At 41.3% G+C, this 20,715-nt stretch overlaps 1 protein-coding gene across 4 annotated transcripts; it reads right to left on the reverse strand.

Annotated features, from left to right (window-relative positions):
* Positions 1-1,617: 1,617 nt before the first annotated feature.
* On the reverse strand, positions 1,618-19,046 carry atf7ip (activating transcription factor 7 interacting protein). Of its 4 annotated transcripts, XM_062447951.1 has the most exons (14): positions 18,508-19,046; positions 9,833-9,882; positions 8,349-8,891; positions 7,714-8,173; positions 7,357-7,535; positions 6,957-7,094; positions 6,715-6,783; positions 6,526-6,584; positions 4,470-4,534; positions 3,677-4,303; positions 3,340-3,441; positions 2,972-3,049; positions 2,691-2,764; positions 1,618-2,537 (listed from the first exon to the last, which is right to left on the reverse strand). In XM_062447951.1, exons 3-14 carry the CDS (start codon positions 8,883-8,885, stop codon positions 2,070-2,072), a joined length of 2,856 nt encoding a protein of 951 aa, XP_062303935.1. In that variant the 5' UTR covers positions 8,886-8,891; positions 9,833-9,882; positions 18,508-19,046; the 3' UTR covers positions 1,618-2,069. The 4 variants fall into 4 exon arrangements, with proteins under 4 accessions (XP_062303935.1, XP_062303934.1, XP_062303936.1 ...); XM_062447950.1 differs by lacking the exons at positions 9,833-9,882; positions 18,508-19,046 and adding an exon at positions 8,971-9,384; XM_062447952.1 differs by lacking the exons at positions 6,715-6,783; positions 9,833-9,882; positions 18,508-19,046 and adding an exon at positions 8,971-9,386.
* Positions 19,047-20,715: the final 1,669 nt, after the last annotated feature.

Consider the following 20,715-nt stretch of genomic DNA (forward strand, 5'->3'; position numbering starts at 1 on the left):
CAGAGAAAGCCCCTGCAGGTGCACAAGATGCAGCCCCTCCCTTCGGACCTGTGGCAGATGGAGAGCAGAGCCTTCAGCAACAGCATTTCAGGCATTCTCTTATAGCAGCATTCAGCACTGCTCACCTGGCTGTATCGCCATCCAAAAATGTGCTCCTAAATGACAATGGGCTCTATAAAACATATATGTAAATTGTTCATTCAAAGGTTGTCCAGGAAGTAAGTCAAATCTCAGTCTTGGGCTTCAGCCATATTGTTTGTGTAGTCTACACGGTAACAATTGTAGCTTACTTCCTATCCTCCCAGGCCAGCTGTACTGAAATAAAGAATCCACTTTAAATATTTCCTTTCTCTTAGCTAGCCAGTTTTTCATCCAAACCCCAAACTCAACATGGCTGAAAGGGATCCATCGCAAAACATTTTTACATTTTTATTTAGCCTATATGGTGAAACCACAAAGACTGTGGCTTGAGATACCGCAAAGACTGTGGCTCGAAGTACCGCAAAGACTGCGGCTTGTGTGTTTTGGATTCCCGCAAAAACTGCGGCCTGTATTTTGTTGAGTTACATTTTTATTTATATTGGGAAAACACAGACTCTGGCTGCTCGAGATACCGCAAAGACATGCGGCTTGTTTATATTGGGAAACCACAAAGACTGTGACTCAAGATACCGCAAAGACTGCGGCTTATGTGTTTTGGATTCCGGCAAAGACTGCGGCCTGTGTTTTTGTTGAGTTACATTTGTATTTATAGCTATTGGGAAACCAAGACTGTGGCTCGAGATACCGCAAAGACTGCCGCCTGTGCTCAGAATGGTTACTTTTATTACTTGTATTATTTATTGATTTCTATGTAAAGCACCTTGAGCTGCAATTATTGTATGAAATGTGGTCAAAATGTTTCCTCAAAAAACACATTTTTATGTGTTCTGCAGAGACTGGCGTTGGTCACGGTTTGGAATGAAAGGGAGAAAACAGGACAGAGTAACACGGCAGATATCACTCATATAGTTTGACAACGTAGTTAAGGCGGCAGGCGTGTGTTGCTTAGGCGGCCACCTTAACTGCAAACTGCTGCGGGAGACACTCCTTGCATTTTTGTATAGATGTTTTTCATTTATCCATTGTATTTTATTCTTTATGTTTTTTACTTGTCTCTGCTGCTGTAACATCCACATTTCCCAATATTGGGGATTAATAAAGTGTTATCTTTGATTAGTGGTGTCTTTATGTGGCTAAGAGAACTAAAACGTAATTGTGGCCTGGTACTATTTGACTCCTAAATGTACGCACAGTACAAGTAGATGTAATGTAATTAAGCTTCATGAAGTTAAAACCTTTGTTTTGACCTTTGTTCTCTTACATATCTATTGCTTGAGATATTACAAGTTAGTTTGTTAGAAAATGTAAGTTTTTTTCTCAAAACAGCTACCCGTCTTTGTTCTTCATTTATAATGATTACTGCACCTTCCAGACACCTAACTAAATGATGTTGGTATAGAAAGCTCCTGCTTCCCAATAAAAACTACCAATAACTTGTTTCATCCAGTATTCCAATTAAAAGTTTGTGTCAGAATCATTTTTATATAATTGTAATCAAAACAAGAAACCTCAATTAGAAAAGTTTTTTAATAAAACGTTTTATTGTATTTGTCAAAGTCTGGTTACCAGACAAACATACAAAATTACCATCATTATTTGTATTTAGTTTCCCAACACAACAATGCATTTTGATGCAACCATTTCCTGTAAAGTAAATAGGAACTGGACCAGGTAACAGATGTCAGCATATCTGAACAGCCTGTAGAGGTTTAATTCAATTCTGAACAATATCTTAAATCACAAAAATTATACATAACAGTTGACCAAAATCCTGTCGCAAACCAGATTATCATCTGGGGTCCCAGCAACATATATTTACCATGGATGTCCCTGGATGTGGTTGTGTACAATGTGTTTAACACAGGGATCCTAACTCCATTCCCTAAAGAATTTAACAGTTATTTCAACTTCCTAAAACACAAATATGCACGTTCCCAAAATGCATGCCCTCTTCCATTCTGATTGGTTCAGCTCGCTGAGGAGGAGGAGCTGATGACATCAGTACACTGAGGCTCGCAGAAAGGTCCAAACCGACCGTAGATGTCCCGGGCTCGGACAGCGAAATAATACGTTGATCCAGACACAAACTGGGTGAGCGTACAGGCCATTGGTAGAGGCAGGGCTTTAACCTCGCCTATCTTCTTCCAGTGCTGCAAAGCCTGGCCGTTGGCGGCAGAGTTGTCCATGTGGTAAGCGTACAGGTGGTAGCTGTCCACAGGGGCGCAAGTGCGGTCGGTCTCGGACACGCACCAGGAAAGAACAATACCGTTCTGGCTCTGCACCCGAGCCAGCTTGAGCTGAGGCTGCTGGGGGAGCGAGGTCAGGGCAGCCTCCTGGGGCAGGCGGGTGGTGGGCTGGGGTGCTGTCGGTAAGGAGGGCAGGGCTGTGGAGGAGGTTCTGGATGGTGTACTAAGGCGTGTTTTTACCGGGGAGTCCTGTGAGGGTTGCAAGAGATGGATAACTAAGAAGGTAAAAACTGGTGCTCATATATTATAAATATTTCTTTAAATTCTCTTCTAAAAACTTAGTTACAGACAACATTGAAAATATGCCTAAAACAGAACATTTGAGAGGATTAAGATTCTCACCAGTGGGGGGCGGTGGTGGACTGTATGTTGGGGACTGCTCACAGGGTGTTGAGGAGACAACCTCGCAGTGGCTCCTGTTTTGTAGATACAAACAATGTGAGTCACAATTCTGGGATAAAGGACATAGGACTCTTAACTGCATGAAATGACAACCTTAGGCTGAATGCCACTACTAAGATACATCATCAGGATATGGTGAATTGTTTTTCAGCACATTAGATGTATGGAACCCACGTTTTTTTGCTGTCACATTCACACACAAATACACTGGTGTTTCTCACCTGTAGGAATGCTTATCAGCGGGGGTGGCCCTGGAGGACGATGAGCAGCTATACCTACGGCCTTCTTAACGCCCGTCACTGTGAAGAAATGGGGAAGAATTATCAGAGGGAGAAAATATTGCCAACTTTGAGACAGAGAGAAGAAAATTAAGATGCCACTACCCAGCGTCCCTGGACAGTAACCATTGAAATTATAAAATTGTGTTACTTTACACTAACTATGCACTTCTGGTCCTTGATAAACCTGCTGTGGCTACTATTTGCCCCATTTGTATATCGCTTTGGATAGAAGCGTTTGCTAAAAAAATTTTTTTAAATAAAACCATAAAACAGCAATGTTATTTTGTTTGTCGGAATCTCATCTTCACCTTGTACATCATCGTCGTCCTCAGTAAGGTCTATGACAGAGCCTTTGGGCCGGGGCCCCTGCACAGGCGTTTTGGTTGGAGTAGAGCCTGTGGCTTGATTATCTGAAGTTGAGAGAGAAAGAAGTGAGGGAGTTATTATTATTTACATGTCTTTCTTTTTTGGTTTGTATAACAGCCACTGCTTCTGCTGTGTAATAAACATTCCAATACACATCAAACAGAACAAGCAAGAAGTTCTACAAAGCCAGTTTGTAAAACACTTGTAAAAGCTGAATAATTAGCTTGAACTACTTGAACAATCATTTAGAGTGGGCTCCCAGTGGTGCCAGGTACCCACCTGTCTTGGATGTCATCGTTATCCCAGAGGGCGTTCCAGGAGCTGTCGAGCCTGTCGCAGCTGGACCGGAGGCCGCTGGTGAGGAGGATGAAGACACCGCCCCTGCTACGGAAACAGACTGAACAGGCATCCTGGCTGTGGCCACAGACACTCCTGCATAGGGTGTGCTGATGCCCCCTGCACCTCCCTGGTAGCGAGCCAGAGATATCTGGGCTGGGGTCATCTGGGAGGTAGAGGCCTGGATGGCTGGGACCATAGCCGTGGCTGTTGTGGTGGTGGGGGGAGCTGCTTTGAGGATGAAGGTGGAAGTGGTGGTTTTGGACTTGTTGTGGGAGTTGACAGCTGCGAAAGAGGAGACGGGGATGTTGACGACGGTCCCGGGCTGCCCATTAGGCATGGACAGGGCTGGATGTAGCTGGATGAGGACAGGCTGGCCCTGGCCCACCATATTGGTCCCTTGAGTGGTCTTGAGCAACAAGGTTCCCGTAGGCTGGCTCTGGGTAGCACTGGTGCCCAGTGTGGACGTGGTGGAATTGCTTGTTGAGATCAGCTGGAGAATGGGCCCTGGTGTTACCATGGTTGTGGTTGTGGAGGTGGGAGGAATAGACTTGGGCTGGGCAGGAGGCACTGCAAGATGGAAATTCAGAGAATATTTAAAAGGGGGAAAAAAAGAAGAATGGGATGAATATACACACCTTTAGGTGACCAAATAAGTTATAACTTCCCAATCTTTGTCATGTTTTGAACACTAAGAATAAGGGATAGTGTAAGCAAAGACGGTCCTCTTACTCACCAGGGGGGTTGGTTGACACAGGTGTGGTGGGGGTCTGCTTTAGCTCCATAGAGGTCCGGACTGGCCTGTTTAGAAAAATGTAGAATGCTTTGAGTTGTTCATAGACACAGGGTCAGGGTGTGGTGACCAGCTTTGTCACACATATCCATGGCATTTCAGTCACATTATCAGGCCTCCTCAGTATTCCATTTCAATCTTGCAGTTTTTTTCTTTGGAAATGAAAAAAGGAGTTCATTCCACATCGAGTCTGTGCTGATGCACAGTATCATCCAGATCATATCGCATCATCCGGACAGGATTTCCCAAATTGCAGACTTCGACTATATATTTAACTATAAAGGCCGGAATTTCTGTGTCTGTCTGTGGCTCAATCATTGAGAACTGGGCAATGTTTGACGATTAAAATGCGGCAGGTGCAGTGGTCAGGACCCAAGGATGTAAACTGTCAATTGTGAAGTCATTTGGTTGGGCGGTCCGCAAGAAGGAAATATGAATGTTTTTGCTGCCATGTTGAGCTGCACTGAGCGCTGGACTCATGGATCACTGCAATTTGGTATCCTGTTCTGTATGATATAATCCGAGACCCAACTCATTTGTCAGATCACAAAAGTTTCATTCTAGCTGGGACCGTATTTATATTTTGAGTGCTGTGGTTTGGGGCATAAAATGATATAACTTTTTTTTTATGGTTTAAAAACCATCAGTCAAACGCATACATTGGAAAAATTTAGAGTAAATGTTTCTCCACAAGAGTAAAATTGATGAACTTTAAATGTGAAATGGCTTCTCCATAAAAGACATCTTAAGTCAAAGAGAAAAATGCTTCTTTTTTCTTCACTCGTAGATCTGCATTGATTGCTTCACGGATCTTATTCCAATCACATCGCCTCAAATTGCTGAAGCGAAATTCCAAAAGAGCCCTCATGGTCCTCCTCAAGTTCACAGGAAGTGCTTCCCTGCCCTGAAGCCCAACGTAATTGACCTGTCCAACCCAGCTGCTGTACTCCTCATAGTGGACAAGGTTTCGGAAGAGAAGCACAGCGTAACGGACCGGTTTGTGCTTCATCTGGCTGTCCCTGCAGCCAAAGAACAGCTGCCTCTCTTTCTCCTTGGTGAGCGCTCGCAGCTGTACATCTTTTCTAGCTGGCCCCTCGTTATATTCCGACAGCTGATGTGCCACTGAAGTCCTCCGTTCCGAGGGGAGCCTGGGTAGCTCTACATCATCCTCCTCTTTGATTTCCTGTTTGATCGACTGTACGGGTATCCTGACAAGAGAGGGCGCCAGCCACCCTCTGCGTGTCTTGGACTGCGGCTCCGGCGTCAGCCCCCGGAGCACGCTGTTGGGGAGGAGAGGTGCAGTTGTAGCGGGTGCTGCATACACTAACACTCTGAAGAGCCTGGGGTTGCTCTCAAGCTTCACATTGTAGAACGTCACAAGACTCAGGACCATGTGATGTTTTTGACGGTGGAGAAAAAAAAAAAAAAAAAAAAAAAAACGACGCGCCTTCCGTCTACTCCGTAAAAAGAAAAACAATTTTTGTCTCTGAGCGAGGGATTTTTAAAATATTTTTTTTATAGAAGGGTAAGCCCTTCATGTTCTCTGAGAAGTCGACCCTTAATGGGCGAAAATATCGTTAAATCCCAAAGTGGTGTTTTGGGATTGATGTCATAATTCACACTCTCCACCAGATTGTATTCCAGCCTCTAGAGTTAACAATACTGCCGACACAATCCGGTACAGAACCTACACATTCAATCACACGTTACCGTGGCTCCATGTGAGATATGGGCTTTAGTCTGGTTTTGTCACGTTCATACAAGGGAACACAATACAAACCCACATACACAGCCTGAAGCACAATGCTAAACCATTTGAATTGAGAATGAGACCATATGAAATGTTCTTGTGTACCGTACATTCTGTCAATTAATCTAACGTTGAAATAAATTCAACGAGTAATGGGCTACAGTACTGAATCCTATAGCTTTCTGACATCTTTCAAAACATTTGATAAAACTCTAAGGATGTTTAAGAATTAAAAGGCTGAACTCTTACCGCTGCGTAGGAGTGGAATTGGTGGAAACTGGAGTCTTAGTTACAGGGGTTGTGAGCACCTGTGGGAAAGAAATTATAGGGTACATTAGTAACATGCTGCATCGTTTTATTTTTGTGGACAGTTTGGTATCAGTATTGGATATCTAGGCTGGATAATATTGGGATTCTGTCCCACTTCTGTTTTCCTACCTCCTTTGTTTTATTCTCTGAGGACTGGTTGGCTTCTCCAAACTTTTTCGCTAGTCTAGCTATTTTAGCCTGAAAAAGATTTGGCATGAGTTTATTGCACCTGCAATTTCTAATACGTGTGTCATGTTTTACTTGATACTTTTACATTGAGACTAATGGCTTGGGTTGACCATTGTATTGGATGAAATAAAGAATGTTGTAGAGGTCGAGAATTTGTATGTTTTAGTTCCATTTCTTCTTACCTGTAGTGTGTTAAGGGCGCTCTGGTGTTTGGTGGCACAGTCAATCTTGTCTATACGCTCCTTTAACTCCTGCAAACTCTGGTCGAAGACTGTCAGCTGCAGTACCCTCATTCGCTCCTCCACCAACTGCTGAACAACCTGATTAAAACACATATCAAACTATAAAACAATCCACACAATGAAACTGTAGAGAGCAAAACAAAGTGCTTGACCTTCAAAGTAGCAAAATATTTTGTTAGGAAATATAGATCTGTCTTGTGAGCTTACTTAGTATACCAATGCAAGAAATATCCATGGCTTATATAGTTAAAAGGCTACGGTTATGACTCCTGCTCTTGGAATTGTCCTTGAAAGACATGGGAAAGGGCACATCCCACTGCCAACAACCAATGTTACCCACCTTTTCAATTTTATGGCGACTGCCAGATTTAGCAGTGATTTTCAGTTCCAGCTGTGCTTCTAACTCAACACCATCCCTCCTCTGCCTCTTCCCATCTCGGTCCACATTCGATTCATCTTTGACATCAGCTTCCGACAGTTGACGCTTATGTCCAGAGGAGCTCTTTTCTTCTTTAACAGCTGTCAGGAAAAATGTACATAAGACCGTGTCATTACTCACTGAATTACAGCCTGTGTAGTACAACTTTTGTAGTAAATTTTCACAGTTTGAAGATAAGCATTATCGATATTATCCCAGGTTCTCTCCTATTGTTACATTCCCAATTATTCAATCCATCCCAATATGTCAGTTTCATACCTGTGTTAGATGAAAAAGATGAAGAAGACGACGGCAAATCCTCCACCTTAAGATCTTTTTTCACCTTTTTCGCTTCCGTTTTAACTTTTAAGTCCACTTCCATCTTCTCATCTTCCTTTACCTCTGCCTTCATTCCCTGATCACCATCACCCTTCCCACTCTTAATAGCCACTTTTTTAATGTCCTCGGCTGGCACAGGTCCGGTAGAGGGGGATGAGGATGGTTCAGGAGACCCTGTGGTAGCCTTGGGGGAGGAGGATCTCTCCTTTTTGGCTAAAGAGGCCTCGGGAGCCTTGGCCTCCGTACTGTCTGTAACCGTTCCCATAGTTACAGAGTCTTTCTGCTCTGGCTTCTGGCTTTTCTCTGACACCTTGTCAGATGTGGCAGGAGAAACAGGGCAGCTTGGAGAAGATTCTTTCACGAAACTGGTGGTTCTGCTTTTGGTAGCAGTGCGTGTTTCCTGCAGAGAATACACAGATGAGTATGTAGCTTAGCTAGGCCGCCATACCATGCTAAGGGCAGTTTGGGTGTTGCTAAGCAATGCTTGGACCCCAAATAAAATAATTCTCATCTGACCATTTAATCATTCCATGTTGCTGCCTTTCCACCATTCTTTTTCTTAACCTTATACAAACCTCTTTCTCTGTGCCATTTGTTTCCTCTTGCTTCTTCCCTGCTTTTGCTGTCACAGCCTCTTTAGCTTGTCCTTCCTTGGCCTCCTTAGCTGAAGACAACTGGGGACACTCTTTAGGTGGGGACGGAGAGCGCGCCTTCTTTCCTTCCTCCTCAATCTTTCTCAGTTCGTTGTTCAGAGAGTGGAATGGTGATGAGGGCGAAGGAGGAATGTCGTCCTTAGCTTTCGGACTTGGGACAGCCGGAGGGGAGGGGGACAACGATAGGGACAGGCCAAGGGGGGGGGAGCGCGAGTTCGGCGAGGTCGAGGGTGTGAAAACGGGGCTCTTCGAGTCTCTGGTGTCACTATCTGCCCCCTTCTGTCCATCCTCTTTGTGCGTGCCATTCAGTAAGGGAGGAGGTGAAGAGGAGGTAGATGAAGCCCGTCCGCTGGAGGATAAGGAGTTGTGGAGAGTTTCCAGTTGCTGCCGGTCACTTATCTTCATAGTCTTTCTGGCTCTGAAGATTTTCTTCTTCTCCTCCGCCACAGCGACTTCCATTTTCACCTAAGGGATACAGGAAAAGATGCCCTAGTTAAAGAGAGGCAAAAACCACAACTTACAGACTAAAGCAATGGCTACCCACCTGTGACATCCACCTAGCCTATACGAACTCCAACAATAACTTTCAAAAGGTACAAGTGAGATATGTTGACATCAAATTGTGCAGTGACTTGGAACCAACTCCAGGGGTCACTGTGGAGAGCTGTGTTTTTCTCCCTTTTTGTTCTGTTCTGGAAGGTTCTAGCCCTCTGAGCTCAGCATATTTTACTATTGTACTTGACAGGAGAAAATTGGAGCTACAAATGTGACTAAGCACAGCTAAATCTACGCTGAGCACAGCAGCCCTTCTTTCTTCATACAGCTCGATACAAAGTATTCGCCGATAACTTTAGTCCTGGTTAATAGACTGCTGATATTCAAAATGGAAACATTCTGAAAACAATGTTTTGGTAAAGATAGTCTGTTACCACACTAAAAATATCAATCCCTGACTGAGCTGGCAAGCTTTGGCAGTCAAGTGCAGTGGTCTCTTGGATCTGCAGCGCAGAAAATACTTTCTAGACTACAGCAGCACTGCTCTGTCTTTTTCCCCTCCCCCTGTGCTCCTATTGGTCACCTCCTCAGCAAATCAGGTCTGGTAGTTACACTCTGCTGGCAACAATAAGGGATATGCAAAAGGTGCATGATTTCCGTACACTGTTCCAATTGCAGAACGTATTTAGTTGCGAGGCTAGGTTCCAACATGTAAGCACCCTGTTGTAGCCTGCCTTTTGTTTTTATATTTTAGTAATTAAGTAGCTTGTAATGTTAGCCAACTGTATAAAGCATTTAACGATTCAATTCTATGACCTTAAACAAATATAAAATATTTAACATGATCAAATTTTTTTAACATTAAAACAATTTACTAAAAATGTTGTTATTATTAATAAATTGAATCTTACCTTGAGGTAGTGTTGTTTCTTATCATGGATTTAGCACCAAAAGGCTCTACCTAAAGAAGAACAGGGGAGAGGTTATTTGATTAAATAAGTGTACCTGGCCTATTTCATTTTCAAGAATAATGCTGGAACGGTTGCAACAAATGAATAGCATACATTTCCATATTCTGCATCAATAACTCGTGCCACAAAGTTCATTTGTCTGTAAGTACCCAATTGGAGTAGCAGACATTCTGCAAGATCCAGATCTACCTGCTCCATGTGATTATGCACAGAAGTGAAGTGGTGCTGCTTGATCTACCAGGCCAGATTCTTCTAGGAAGAAATGGCATTAGCCTAACTGCCCATATAGAAATAGAAGTATATATTGCATATGATAATAAGCAGATGCTTTTATCCAAAGTGACGCACAGAGGCGGATCTGAACCTGCAACCCCTTTATCTGCTGTCAAATGCACTACCACTGAGCTATATCCACATGCAGTATTTGACTGCATGTGATTTATGGAAGAATTAGGACTTTATCATCATTAGTGTAGACTAAATGATTAAATAATGAACAAATGCCCAAATAGCCACCATCTTGCTCACTCAAATGCACGCACACACACACACAGAGGACCAGGAGGAACACTTCCAGAAGTTTGCATGATTGTACAAAGAACCCTATTTAACTAAAGTAGCAAAGACGAGTTCTTATGATAGGAAGAAAAAATACAAAAATTCATGAACCAAAGCACAGCATAAATGGCACCAGTGGAAACAAACAATCTGGTGCTCTCATTTAGAGAAATTTGATTGACCGCTCCATGTTCCTGGACAGATTGTGTCATTGCATGACATCAATAGGTGACACGATACACAGTGTTTTGAAGTACAATTTTATCACTGCATGATGTCATCAGTTTTGCCTACTGCACAAAATGAAACAGCAATGATATTACTTTAGGGTGGACCTTTTCAAATCTGGCCTCAAATCAGTAGGGTTCAAGATATGGCACTACATGCTGAAGCACATGCCTGTAATCCAAGCTACCTTACAGAAAATAGATCTTGTTATTTACTCACATTTAAACAATACTTCGCTATAAAAGGCTATGACAATAACTTGCACTACTTTGTCAAGTTGATTCAAGGTACAACGACATGACTGCATTGCTGTTTTAACAGGCAGCTATATCCTTTACAGCATGAGCCTTTGACTTCATGTTGTGCTTCAAGTCAACATCACGACTTGCGACAGAAATTGACTACGTCCGCAGTGTAAATAGAATAATAATGCGCCCTTTACAATATGTAAAGCTAGACAGGGCTAAACCACCACTTTAAGGTGTAATGCTACTCCAATCACAGTCAATGCAGGCCTATGTAAATAAGCAAGATCTAGGTTGTTTTTATTTTACTTCATAATAATGATCTATGACTTTTCTTATGTCCTTGTACTGAACATTATAAAAAAATTGTCCAATGACATTTAGGTTTCTTAACATTGAGGTGACAGATATATTCTTGTTATTTTACAAAACAGGTCCATCTAATAGCCTATATCATTATTTGTGCTAAACACCACTACTGTAAAATCACATCACATACAGCATGATATAACCCACAGCACAGTACACATTCCAATGTTATTGCGCACAGCGCGCAATGTTCCCCTCCCCCACACCTTTGTCTTCATGCGCTGTGTCTGAATCCAGCAGAAACAAAATGGCTGACAGCTCTGCTGTGTGCAGCCAGGCTGGGCTCTAAAAAGCTGAAAACGTGTTTCCACGGTATCACCACAGATCAAGTTTCAACACTGGCATGTTTTGCATTTGCTCTGGAAATTGACTTGTGATCTGGAGGTGAACTTTAAGTTACTCTGACATTATACTGGTCTATTTTATAGACCAAAGTTGAAAAAAAATTGGTAAAAGTGAAAAATTCTATATTTGTCTAAAACACTGCTGGATGTTGTAAGATAAATACTTGGAGTTCAGGTTTACTTTTCTTCTGCTCACATATCCAGGTCAAACCTAATCCTTAACTAGCCCCCTAAGCCAGCATCAGTAAATCCATGATAGGTGTAAACTGTCCAATGTTCTCTATACCAGTGTGGTACAACAAATGTATATGATCTTCCAAGATCCCATCCCCTGGTATTCTATCAATGTAGTCTTGCTTCACTCCAGTTCATACTTGGTTAGCCAACTAGTATCGTCCACTTGGCTAGCTGCCTCTATCTAGTTCATTGCTCATTCTCACTCGAGGTCAATGAGGTAATTTACTAGCCGATGACATAATGTGATTCAGAACTAGAGGGGTGAGCACATCTTTCCACGCAATATCTTTCCACCAATGTGATAATTCTCCAGTTTACCAGCATGACTATCTGAGACAGCAACATGATATGGTCCAATGAGTCTCAAGTCAAATTCTCTCCTTTTACCTTTCAACACAAAACAGTACACAGGTAGTTGGAAGTCTTTTGATTAAGTCCCCATGTTGATGGTTCTTCAAAACATGAGCAGAATATTTTGTCGGCATTTGCTTGTAAAAGCAAGCGCATTTTCGGTCATTTACATTACCTGAATACATTCCAATACAATGTATGCTAAAATAACCTACCTATTACTTTATACTTGCAAGTACAGTATTTTAGAATAAGTGCATACAACAACATGAGCAAGCACCACAACCTGCGCCAATCAATGCTCCCATTCACTGAGTATGATTCCTGGATTCATATGCATAGCTTCCATTTCAAGTTAAGAGAATTTAACTGCTTCCAATTATTAACATAAACCTACACTATGTCACCCCCACACAATGTCAGCAAACCAGCAGTAAACTACCAGCAGTCCGAAAACTCAAACTTCAAACTCATTGAAGACATTAGGTAAAATCTAAACAAAATGTTTGAAATATAATTTAAATTACACTTTTCTTTAAACGTCGAGCACAAATAGATTTGGCCTATTAACAATAGATTCTTTTAAAATAATCCCACATATTTGATCTTACAAACAGGGAACCATCAGGCACCACTGTTGCTCCCCATATGGGTATGATTTATGTCCACAAGCCATATTTCCTTTCCCAATAGATTTACTTATTTAAACCATTAAAGTGAGTCAAGATCATCAACTGACTGTTGCCCCACATGTCTCAGAACAAAATGTTTCTTTTTACTTTTCATTACTGGACCTTCCTTGTGCCTTCATTCAATTGCGACCATTGGTTGTAAACAAACAATTAACAAAATTAAATTAACATGGAAACAACTAACAATAACTAATATCTAACATGAGCGATGAGTTTTAATGATTCATCATTCCCCCTCTACCAATTCATAGGCTGAAAGTTAAGTAATATATTTTTGTTATAATGTAACCAAAGATATGAATCAATATCTGAAAGGGAAAAGCATATGAACCTATAGCTGGAGCCTAAGCTTCATATAGTAGGCCCTTCATCCTTGGGCAGAGGTTCTACGTGTGATTTGTTTGGTTGTAATTGAGGGAGCTAGCAACGACTGGGTAGAAAAGAGAGAACAAAACCAGGGAGAGGGGGAGGGGTGGGCTGCTGCTAGGACTGTTCCATCTGGTTGAGCAACGCGTGGTTTGTCATGTAAAAACTGTGTGCGAGTCCTCTTTGACAGTATCTCAGCTAGCACAGGAACACTTGACACAGCAGAATGTGTCAACTATAGTCTATCACTCTGTCAAGCACACTAAGCAAAATATTACACAAGCATTTGTATCCTTGAACTGATAAATACCATTGTGAACATGTAAATATAAGCCCCAGTTAATATCAACTGAAATACTTGTGAAACTTGACAAAAAACAAAGAGCACAGTGTCCTTTATACCCACACAAACCTAAGCTAGCAACGCAGTCAATACTGAAGTGCACAGCCTCACACACCACCCCTCCCCCACTCAAGCACAGTCTCTCCAAGTGCACAGTGGAAATTTACTGCCAAGCATGGACTGAACCATTCTGGAAATGGGGGGGTTTACTCCTGGCTAGAGAGGGAGCTAGAGAGGTGAACTATTTAACAAATCAACAGAAATCTAAATTGGTCTTTACTGCTCTGAACTTAAATTAAATAATTTTGTTGGAAATTAGTTGGCTTGATTCCCCTCCACTGAAAAATACAGAAACTGCCTTTTGGAAAAGTGTTTCATACGCTACAGTAAAATAACTGCATGATCACACTACAAAATACACATTAATTGTCACCTTCAGTGTTTTAATTATACACTAAAACAGAAGAAAACAAAATCAGCACAGGCCAACATCCCTCTCAATATGGTACGACAAAATAGACCTAGAAAAACTACGGCCATCAGGAATGGACTGTTGCCTTTTTCAGGGTGTTCATTATAAAAGGTTGTTCAGTATAAATATCCTCAAAGCAGACAGAGTAAACTACAAGATCTAGCTGGTCGCTGAGATCCAGCGAGCTGCGTTCTCTGCCCATCCCCCAGCGTCTCCTCTTTCATCCATCAGGAAATTGTAGAAACACAAAATGGCCACCAGAGTTGCTGTTTGCAACAATGGCAACGACAGAATGGATTCTCCAGTTACTATCAGATATCATTACAAAATCTACATAATAAAGATAACTGCCTAAAACATTTATTTTTGCTTAGTCCTCACCCACGATGTGTTCCACCTTTTGACCGACTGTTTTTGATCAAGGCATACATGTCAAGCACTTCATTTCACCTGTCAGGTCGTGTACACACACACACACATCTCCATAACCATATATAATCAATTGGCATTCATTAAAGGACTGAAACAGCTGGAGGAAAATGTGTCATGATCAGTCATGCATTTGGCGGGAAACCTACACTTCTCTATGAAAGCAGGGCAGCCTACATGTTTCCCAATTCCAATAAACTACCCCCAAGTCTAACTGCAACTCCACGTGGAGTTGCAGTTAGAGGCTCTAGAGTCCACCACATCAGTGTTTCACAGAGGACAGGCTTCAAACTCTTGACTTGTCATGGCTGATCTGTATGCAGACAGGAAATGACAGGCATGGTGGGGATGACTTAATAATGTATGTACTCACTACTAAAATGGCACTTATTGCCCAACAAAGTATTTTGAGGGATGTTTGTTTTGCTTTTAATAGATTAATAATCCAACATTTCTTTAAAGAGTCCTCATGGCCAGCTATACAAAATTCAAGGCTATAGTAACGATTTTGTGGGACTTAGCTAGCACCCAGTACTCCCTGGGATTTCACATGTTCACACACCAGTGGGAACATACGCACTCTGCTGCACCCTTGGGGGTTACTTACGAACACATTTATCGTGAGACTGATGACCAAAATCAAATTATGTATTTTTTCTGGTCTGATAGGAAGGCCTACCTGTAATCTATCTGTAGGTGTGTATCTCTTGTTATAGAAACAGGAGAACTAGTGGGTCAGGTTGTCTCCACAAGCTAGACCATAGTTATTAAAAGCTGCACTCTGGATATTCTCACCTTTGTACGTAAGATAAGACACAAAATAACAGTCACGTTGTAGACTTAGTTAATTAAATAGTTATTTAACTATAAACATTTAGGATTATGTATTTGGTTGGGTAGGACCCAACATGGATTCACACACTACATTGAAAAGGGGGAGGAAGAGACGCAATCAGGCCAGTAGCCAATCAAGAGAGGCTGCTTTCAGAACTGGATAGAACCAGTTGAGACTGGCTGAGGTTTTTTTTTCTTTTTTGTAGAGGAGAGGAAAAAAAAAACCAACAGCTTCCATTTTCTGGTCTGTTGTTTTAACTAACTCTTTATGACCTTCAGTATTTTGGAGAACTCCAGACAAATCCATTCAAACCAAATGAAACTCGCCTCTTAAATTTTTGCCTCATTTACGCGCCTATATTCTCATTTACCAGTCCCCAGCAAGGACTTCAAAACCTGTGTCCTAGTTGACACAGACTACTATAACCAATATACCAGCTGTATACCAGGCATGTTTATTATTGAAGTGGGGTAAAATTGTGTCAGCCGTGTTGTACAGAAAATAAACATTTTGTGTTCTAATTGTACGTCTTCTAGAAGTTAAATAGTACACAAAGACAACCTTGCCATCTTTGATTATGTAGCAAAGATAAACATGAAGGCCTTCAGCATATATTTGGAGCACCAATGAAACAGGACCACAGAAAATTATATTGTACATAGTCTAATTTAATAATGGGTTTAAAAAATATTTAAAAAACAATCAATCTAATTGGTTTCCACACTCAATGTCAACATGATTCTATGCTTGCTAACAATGTAGTTACATCAGTCAAACTCTGCATTTTTCTCAAGCCTATTCATGGCATTATATTGTCTACGTTGAATCATACTTCATCAACAACATCCCCCCCAAAATATGTATGCTTTCAAACATAAAATCTTATTAGTACTGACCAACACCACACACAAACAAAATATTGCAAAATTGTGGGTGGGTCCTATCCAGGGTTTGCAATTTTTAATTGGAGGGCAAAAGCAGGCACACTGAATGTATGGCTACACTAGCAATATGAGCACAAAACCACAGGCATATGGAAGTCAGGGAGACAGAAGAGTGGGGGAGGGGAACTGGCAGTAGGGCTGTACCATTCCCTCTGGAAGATTAGTGTTTGTGCTTAGTGGGGAGAATTTAAAAACCTCATATTTGCAAATATCCTAAAGAAAAAAAACATTTGTAAAAGTCTCATACATTACCAAGGCCAGAGACAACTGCAATAGATAAACTTTACAGTCACATTGTATTTCCACTGCAAACAAGCTGAGAGACATACTGTGTGGCTTCTGAGTGGAAAATTACAGCTGAGTTGGACTGTACCACTTTAGGAAACTATGGGTAAATTCAAAATGAGTGACAAAATGCCTGGGAAGAATGTCAGACAGACCTTGGCAGGTCTGTAAGTTATATCAACCTATTACATCTGCTCTTGTTTTTGTGTTCAAAACAGAGGTTAATGCAGCTAGTTGAGTGTTCTGCTTCTATTCTCCCCTCCCCCACACAGTCACCACTGCTGCATTTGTTCCATTTTTGAAGCAACTCAAAATGGCCACCAGAGCAGCCATGTTTTGCTTCAGCTGGACCAAGAGACTCTTGACAAACCTTAAGCGCCAAAGCTTACATGTTTGTAGCCTTGTGGCCTCAATCCATTCACTAAAGTACAGGGACCACATTGCTATCAGAGTAAGGAATTCCTGCATGGTAATGCATAATTACAATAAAATGTTTCATTGCATTTCACTGTTTACGTAAAAATGGGGGGTCACCCTTTTTGAGATCCGGTATTTCTGAGAAACAAATGCATTAGCCTGCCTCTTCTGTTCCGTTCCAAGCTTACTAAGCCTAAATGTCAGCCAACCACTTGATGTAGCCTGAATGGGGGCATCTGATGTGAAATTCAGACCAGTCCACAGATGCTTCAATACCTGAAATGTAATGTGGGTTCCATAACACCAAAAGATTCTGCAGTAACCAAAGTGTAGGATCCAGAAAATGTTTGGGTCCGATTGACCCTTAAATAATCGATCCAAATCACATTTTGAAAGCAGATGTCCGGGTACACACTACACATTAAACTGTACTGCCCCATGGAACAAGCTGCTATCTAAAAAATGGAACATGGAGCATTTTTTACAACACCAACAAAGAATAAAATGGGATGATCGATCGAGTCAGCCAATGGTGTCTCAACATTGCGGAGAACTTTTAGAAAAAGCTTAACCTGTGTGTATAATCTTATCTTTAGCTGTACTATAACCGCCATGTTGACCTTACAAAAATGGTTGCTAATATTTACCATCCATTAACTCTGTTCATGTGCTAGACAAGAAGTGACCTGACTCCAAGATGTTTGTTACACATATCCATCTGGGAAGTCATCCTTGGAAACCGTTGGGAAAAGGGTGAGCACTCGTAGCTGCCAGTAAGTTCTCATTGGACGCTTCTTGGTCTGAACCACTAGTTCAGGAATAAGCGAATAACTTGGAGCTTGGCACGATGCATTTTCAGATGGTGGTTTCGCGAATCCATCTGTCTCACAAGTCAAGACGTCTGAGCCCTACCTAGCGAACTTACATTTCACGTTAATGCAGCTTCGGTAGTTACTTCCTCTAGGGGCCACTGGGAAGATTGCTCTTGAGTTTGGCAAATACATAATTTACCAATGAAAGTAAGTACAATTTGGGGTTTGATGTGGAATTTGACAGCCTATTAATAACCTATGTGAAGTTGCCATTTTATTGATGATATGCCTGACAATAAAACATAGTAGCTAATCATGCCTGGCGCAACTGTGAAATTTACAATAACCATCCATTAGTATTTCTGACATTATTTCATTCTTTCAATTAACAGGATACCCAGTAAAGACTACTAACACAATCGTTTGAAAACTGTGAGGAAAAACTTTGCACTTTGTAACAGCAAAAAAAACAATACATGTTAAATTCAATTGACTAAGGACATAGCTAGCTACCACAGGCGCCTGGCCAGCAGAGGACAGTCTGTGTTGCTAACACTAACGTTAACCACTAAAATTATTCACATGCAAACCATTTGAAAGAGGATAAGTACAAACCACTAGGCATTAAACTAATTATGTATACAGCTAGCTAGCTAACTAAGGTACGTGATAAAAGCAACCAATTTACCAATGCTTGGATGTCCGTCGAATGCCCGCGAATACTCCAACGTCTGTACGCACCGCACGTGTTTTCTTCCCGCTTTCTGTGTAGGTGTAGTGGTCATAGATTGCGGAACATAAACTTGTCGGAATATATAAATATATATACATAAGATCTATACAGAACCGAACATACACTGGCACACTGGTGGGACACCTCACACCAAAACAAACCCGGTGAGGACTGCTCTCAGGACGCTGCAGCCTATACAGTCTCCTCCTCTTTTCGTACTCAAAGGAGCAGCTCGTGAGTGCTGTGTGTGGGGGTTGGGCTTACAGAGAGCAGACAAGAAGCTGTCAACGACGAAACGGCGTAAAATCTGAAGTAAAATAAGTAGGTTAGTGTGACAATTGTCAACTATATTATACTTCGTCTGCCAATGCAAGTAAGTATGTGTTTTACAGGTGGCTTTCTATTTCGGCGTCGAGACGAGCGTTCTGCAGCCTGTAGTATGAGGGTATTTTTTTCACTGTTCGATGCTTTGTTTGATTTAATAATGACAGACGTCGACCTGTTTAAAAATAAGCAGGGTGGCAAACGACGGAGAACAAGGCAGGAAAAGCGATGAATGGGGGAAGGGGAAGGAAGAAATAAAAGAGGGGGATGGTAGGAATTTAGTGGGAGGAGTCTAAATCAGATCGCGCGTGGTGTGAAAGTCAACTGTAGAAAAAAGGCATAGTATTTACCCACGAACAGAAATGACAACTGAATACAAATCTGCTAGTTTTTTAATAACGGCATACTGTACACAACATAAATGTCAATCCATATAGGTTTGCCTACTTGGATAAGGCATTTTTTACATAAATTGTATAGGTTATTTGGACGGTGATTACACACAATGAAAGAGTATCACAAAATCAAAGAAATAATAAATCAAGACTGTTTCTCAAGAATTTCTTTATGTGGATTCTCATAGGTTAGAAATTACTTGACTACATTCGTAAGATAACTGCAACAGTACAATCCATAATCATTGCCAGACAAAGCTGGAGGTGGTGGGGGTTTATGGGGGATGGGTGGAATTTAGTGGGAGGAGTCTAAGCAAGTGTGTGAAGGGTAAAAATGCATACCCCAGTATATTGAACATGAAATGAAAAGAAACTTGGGATGGAAAAACAGACTTAATTGTAGAAGGTAGGGTAAATTTGGGTAATGTGGGACACCTAAACTCCAGAGCGTTTTCTTCCCTGCTATGTCTAGTCCACAGAATTTTGACTCTAAATTTAGCATAGATGTTATCATAACATTGTTATTTGACTGAAATCACAAAACGTGATTGGTGTGGTGTCACAGATGGGTCAGGGCACTAGTTAACCCTTGTGCTGCCTTCGGGTCACATGACCCAAAGATTCACAACGAACCATCGTTGTGTTTACCCAATTTTACCCAATACAAAAACAAATAAATAGCATTTTCTTTTAACTTTCGCAATGTGGGGGGTCTGAGACAGCCCGACAGTTAAAAGAAAATGCTTCACTTCACTTTTTGTATGCGGTAAAGTTGTCGCAATACGACGGTGGGTCACAATGACTGATGGGTCAGAATGACCCGAAGAGAACACAAGGGTTAATCAAGAAGCTCTGATGAGAAAATGCATGCAAAATGTCACAGATTACCTGAATTCACCCTAGGTCATGCGCAACATGGAAAGAGTTTCAAAGTTGAGCAGAAATTAATAAACATAGGTTGCCATAATCTAGACCACACAAATTAGAATGTCTTTCGAAATGTAGACATTTCATTATTGTAGCTAAACAGGCTTTAATTAGTCAAATACAATACAGCGTGTACGTGACTTACGATAGTAGTTTCCTATACACAACTACAAGCACAATTCTCATGGTCCTGAATATATGACTGAATAAAAAAATAATGTAATACTGACAGACTTACAGTATCAAACTTGTACCCAAACTTGCCACCCTACAGGCTGCAGCCTACTTCATGTCAGCCATTTTGTTTTTTTTATTCTCTTGATGAAACCGCCTATTGAAATGTCTGCTTCCACTGCAGTTTCATGAATGATCAATAGAGGGCATACAAATGTTTAAGTGCTTTTTAAGATCTTTGATATTTTTCTTGTAGCTACAATAAAATCCCTACATTTGCTTCATACCATGGTTATCAAATTGAGTTTTAAGTAGTTTTTTTAATCAATGCCAGGCCATCACT

The sequence above is a fragment of the Osmerus eperlanus genome, chromosome 22, assembly GCF_963692335.1.
Source record: "Osmerus eperlanus chromosome 22, fOsmEpe2.1, whole genome shotgun sequence".
In the NCBI taxonomy this organism is placed as follows: Eukaryota; Metazoa; Chordata; class Actinopteri; order Osmeriformes; family Osmeridae; genus Osmerus; species Osmerus eperlanus.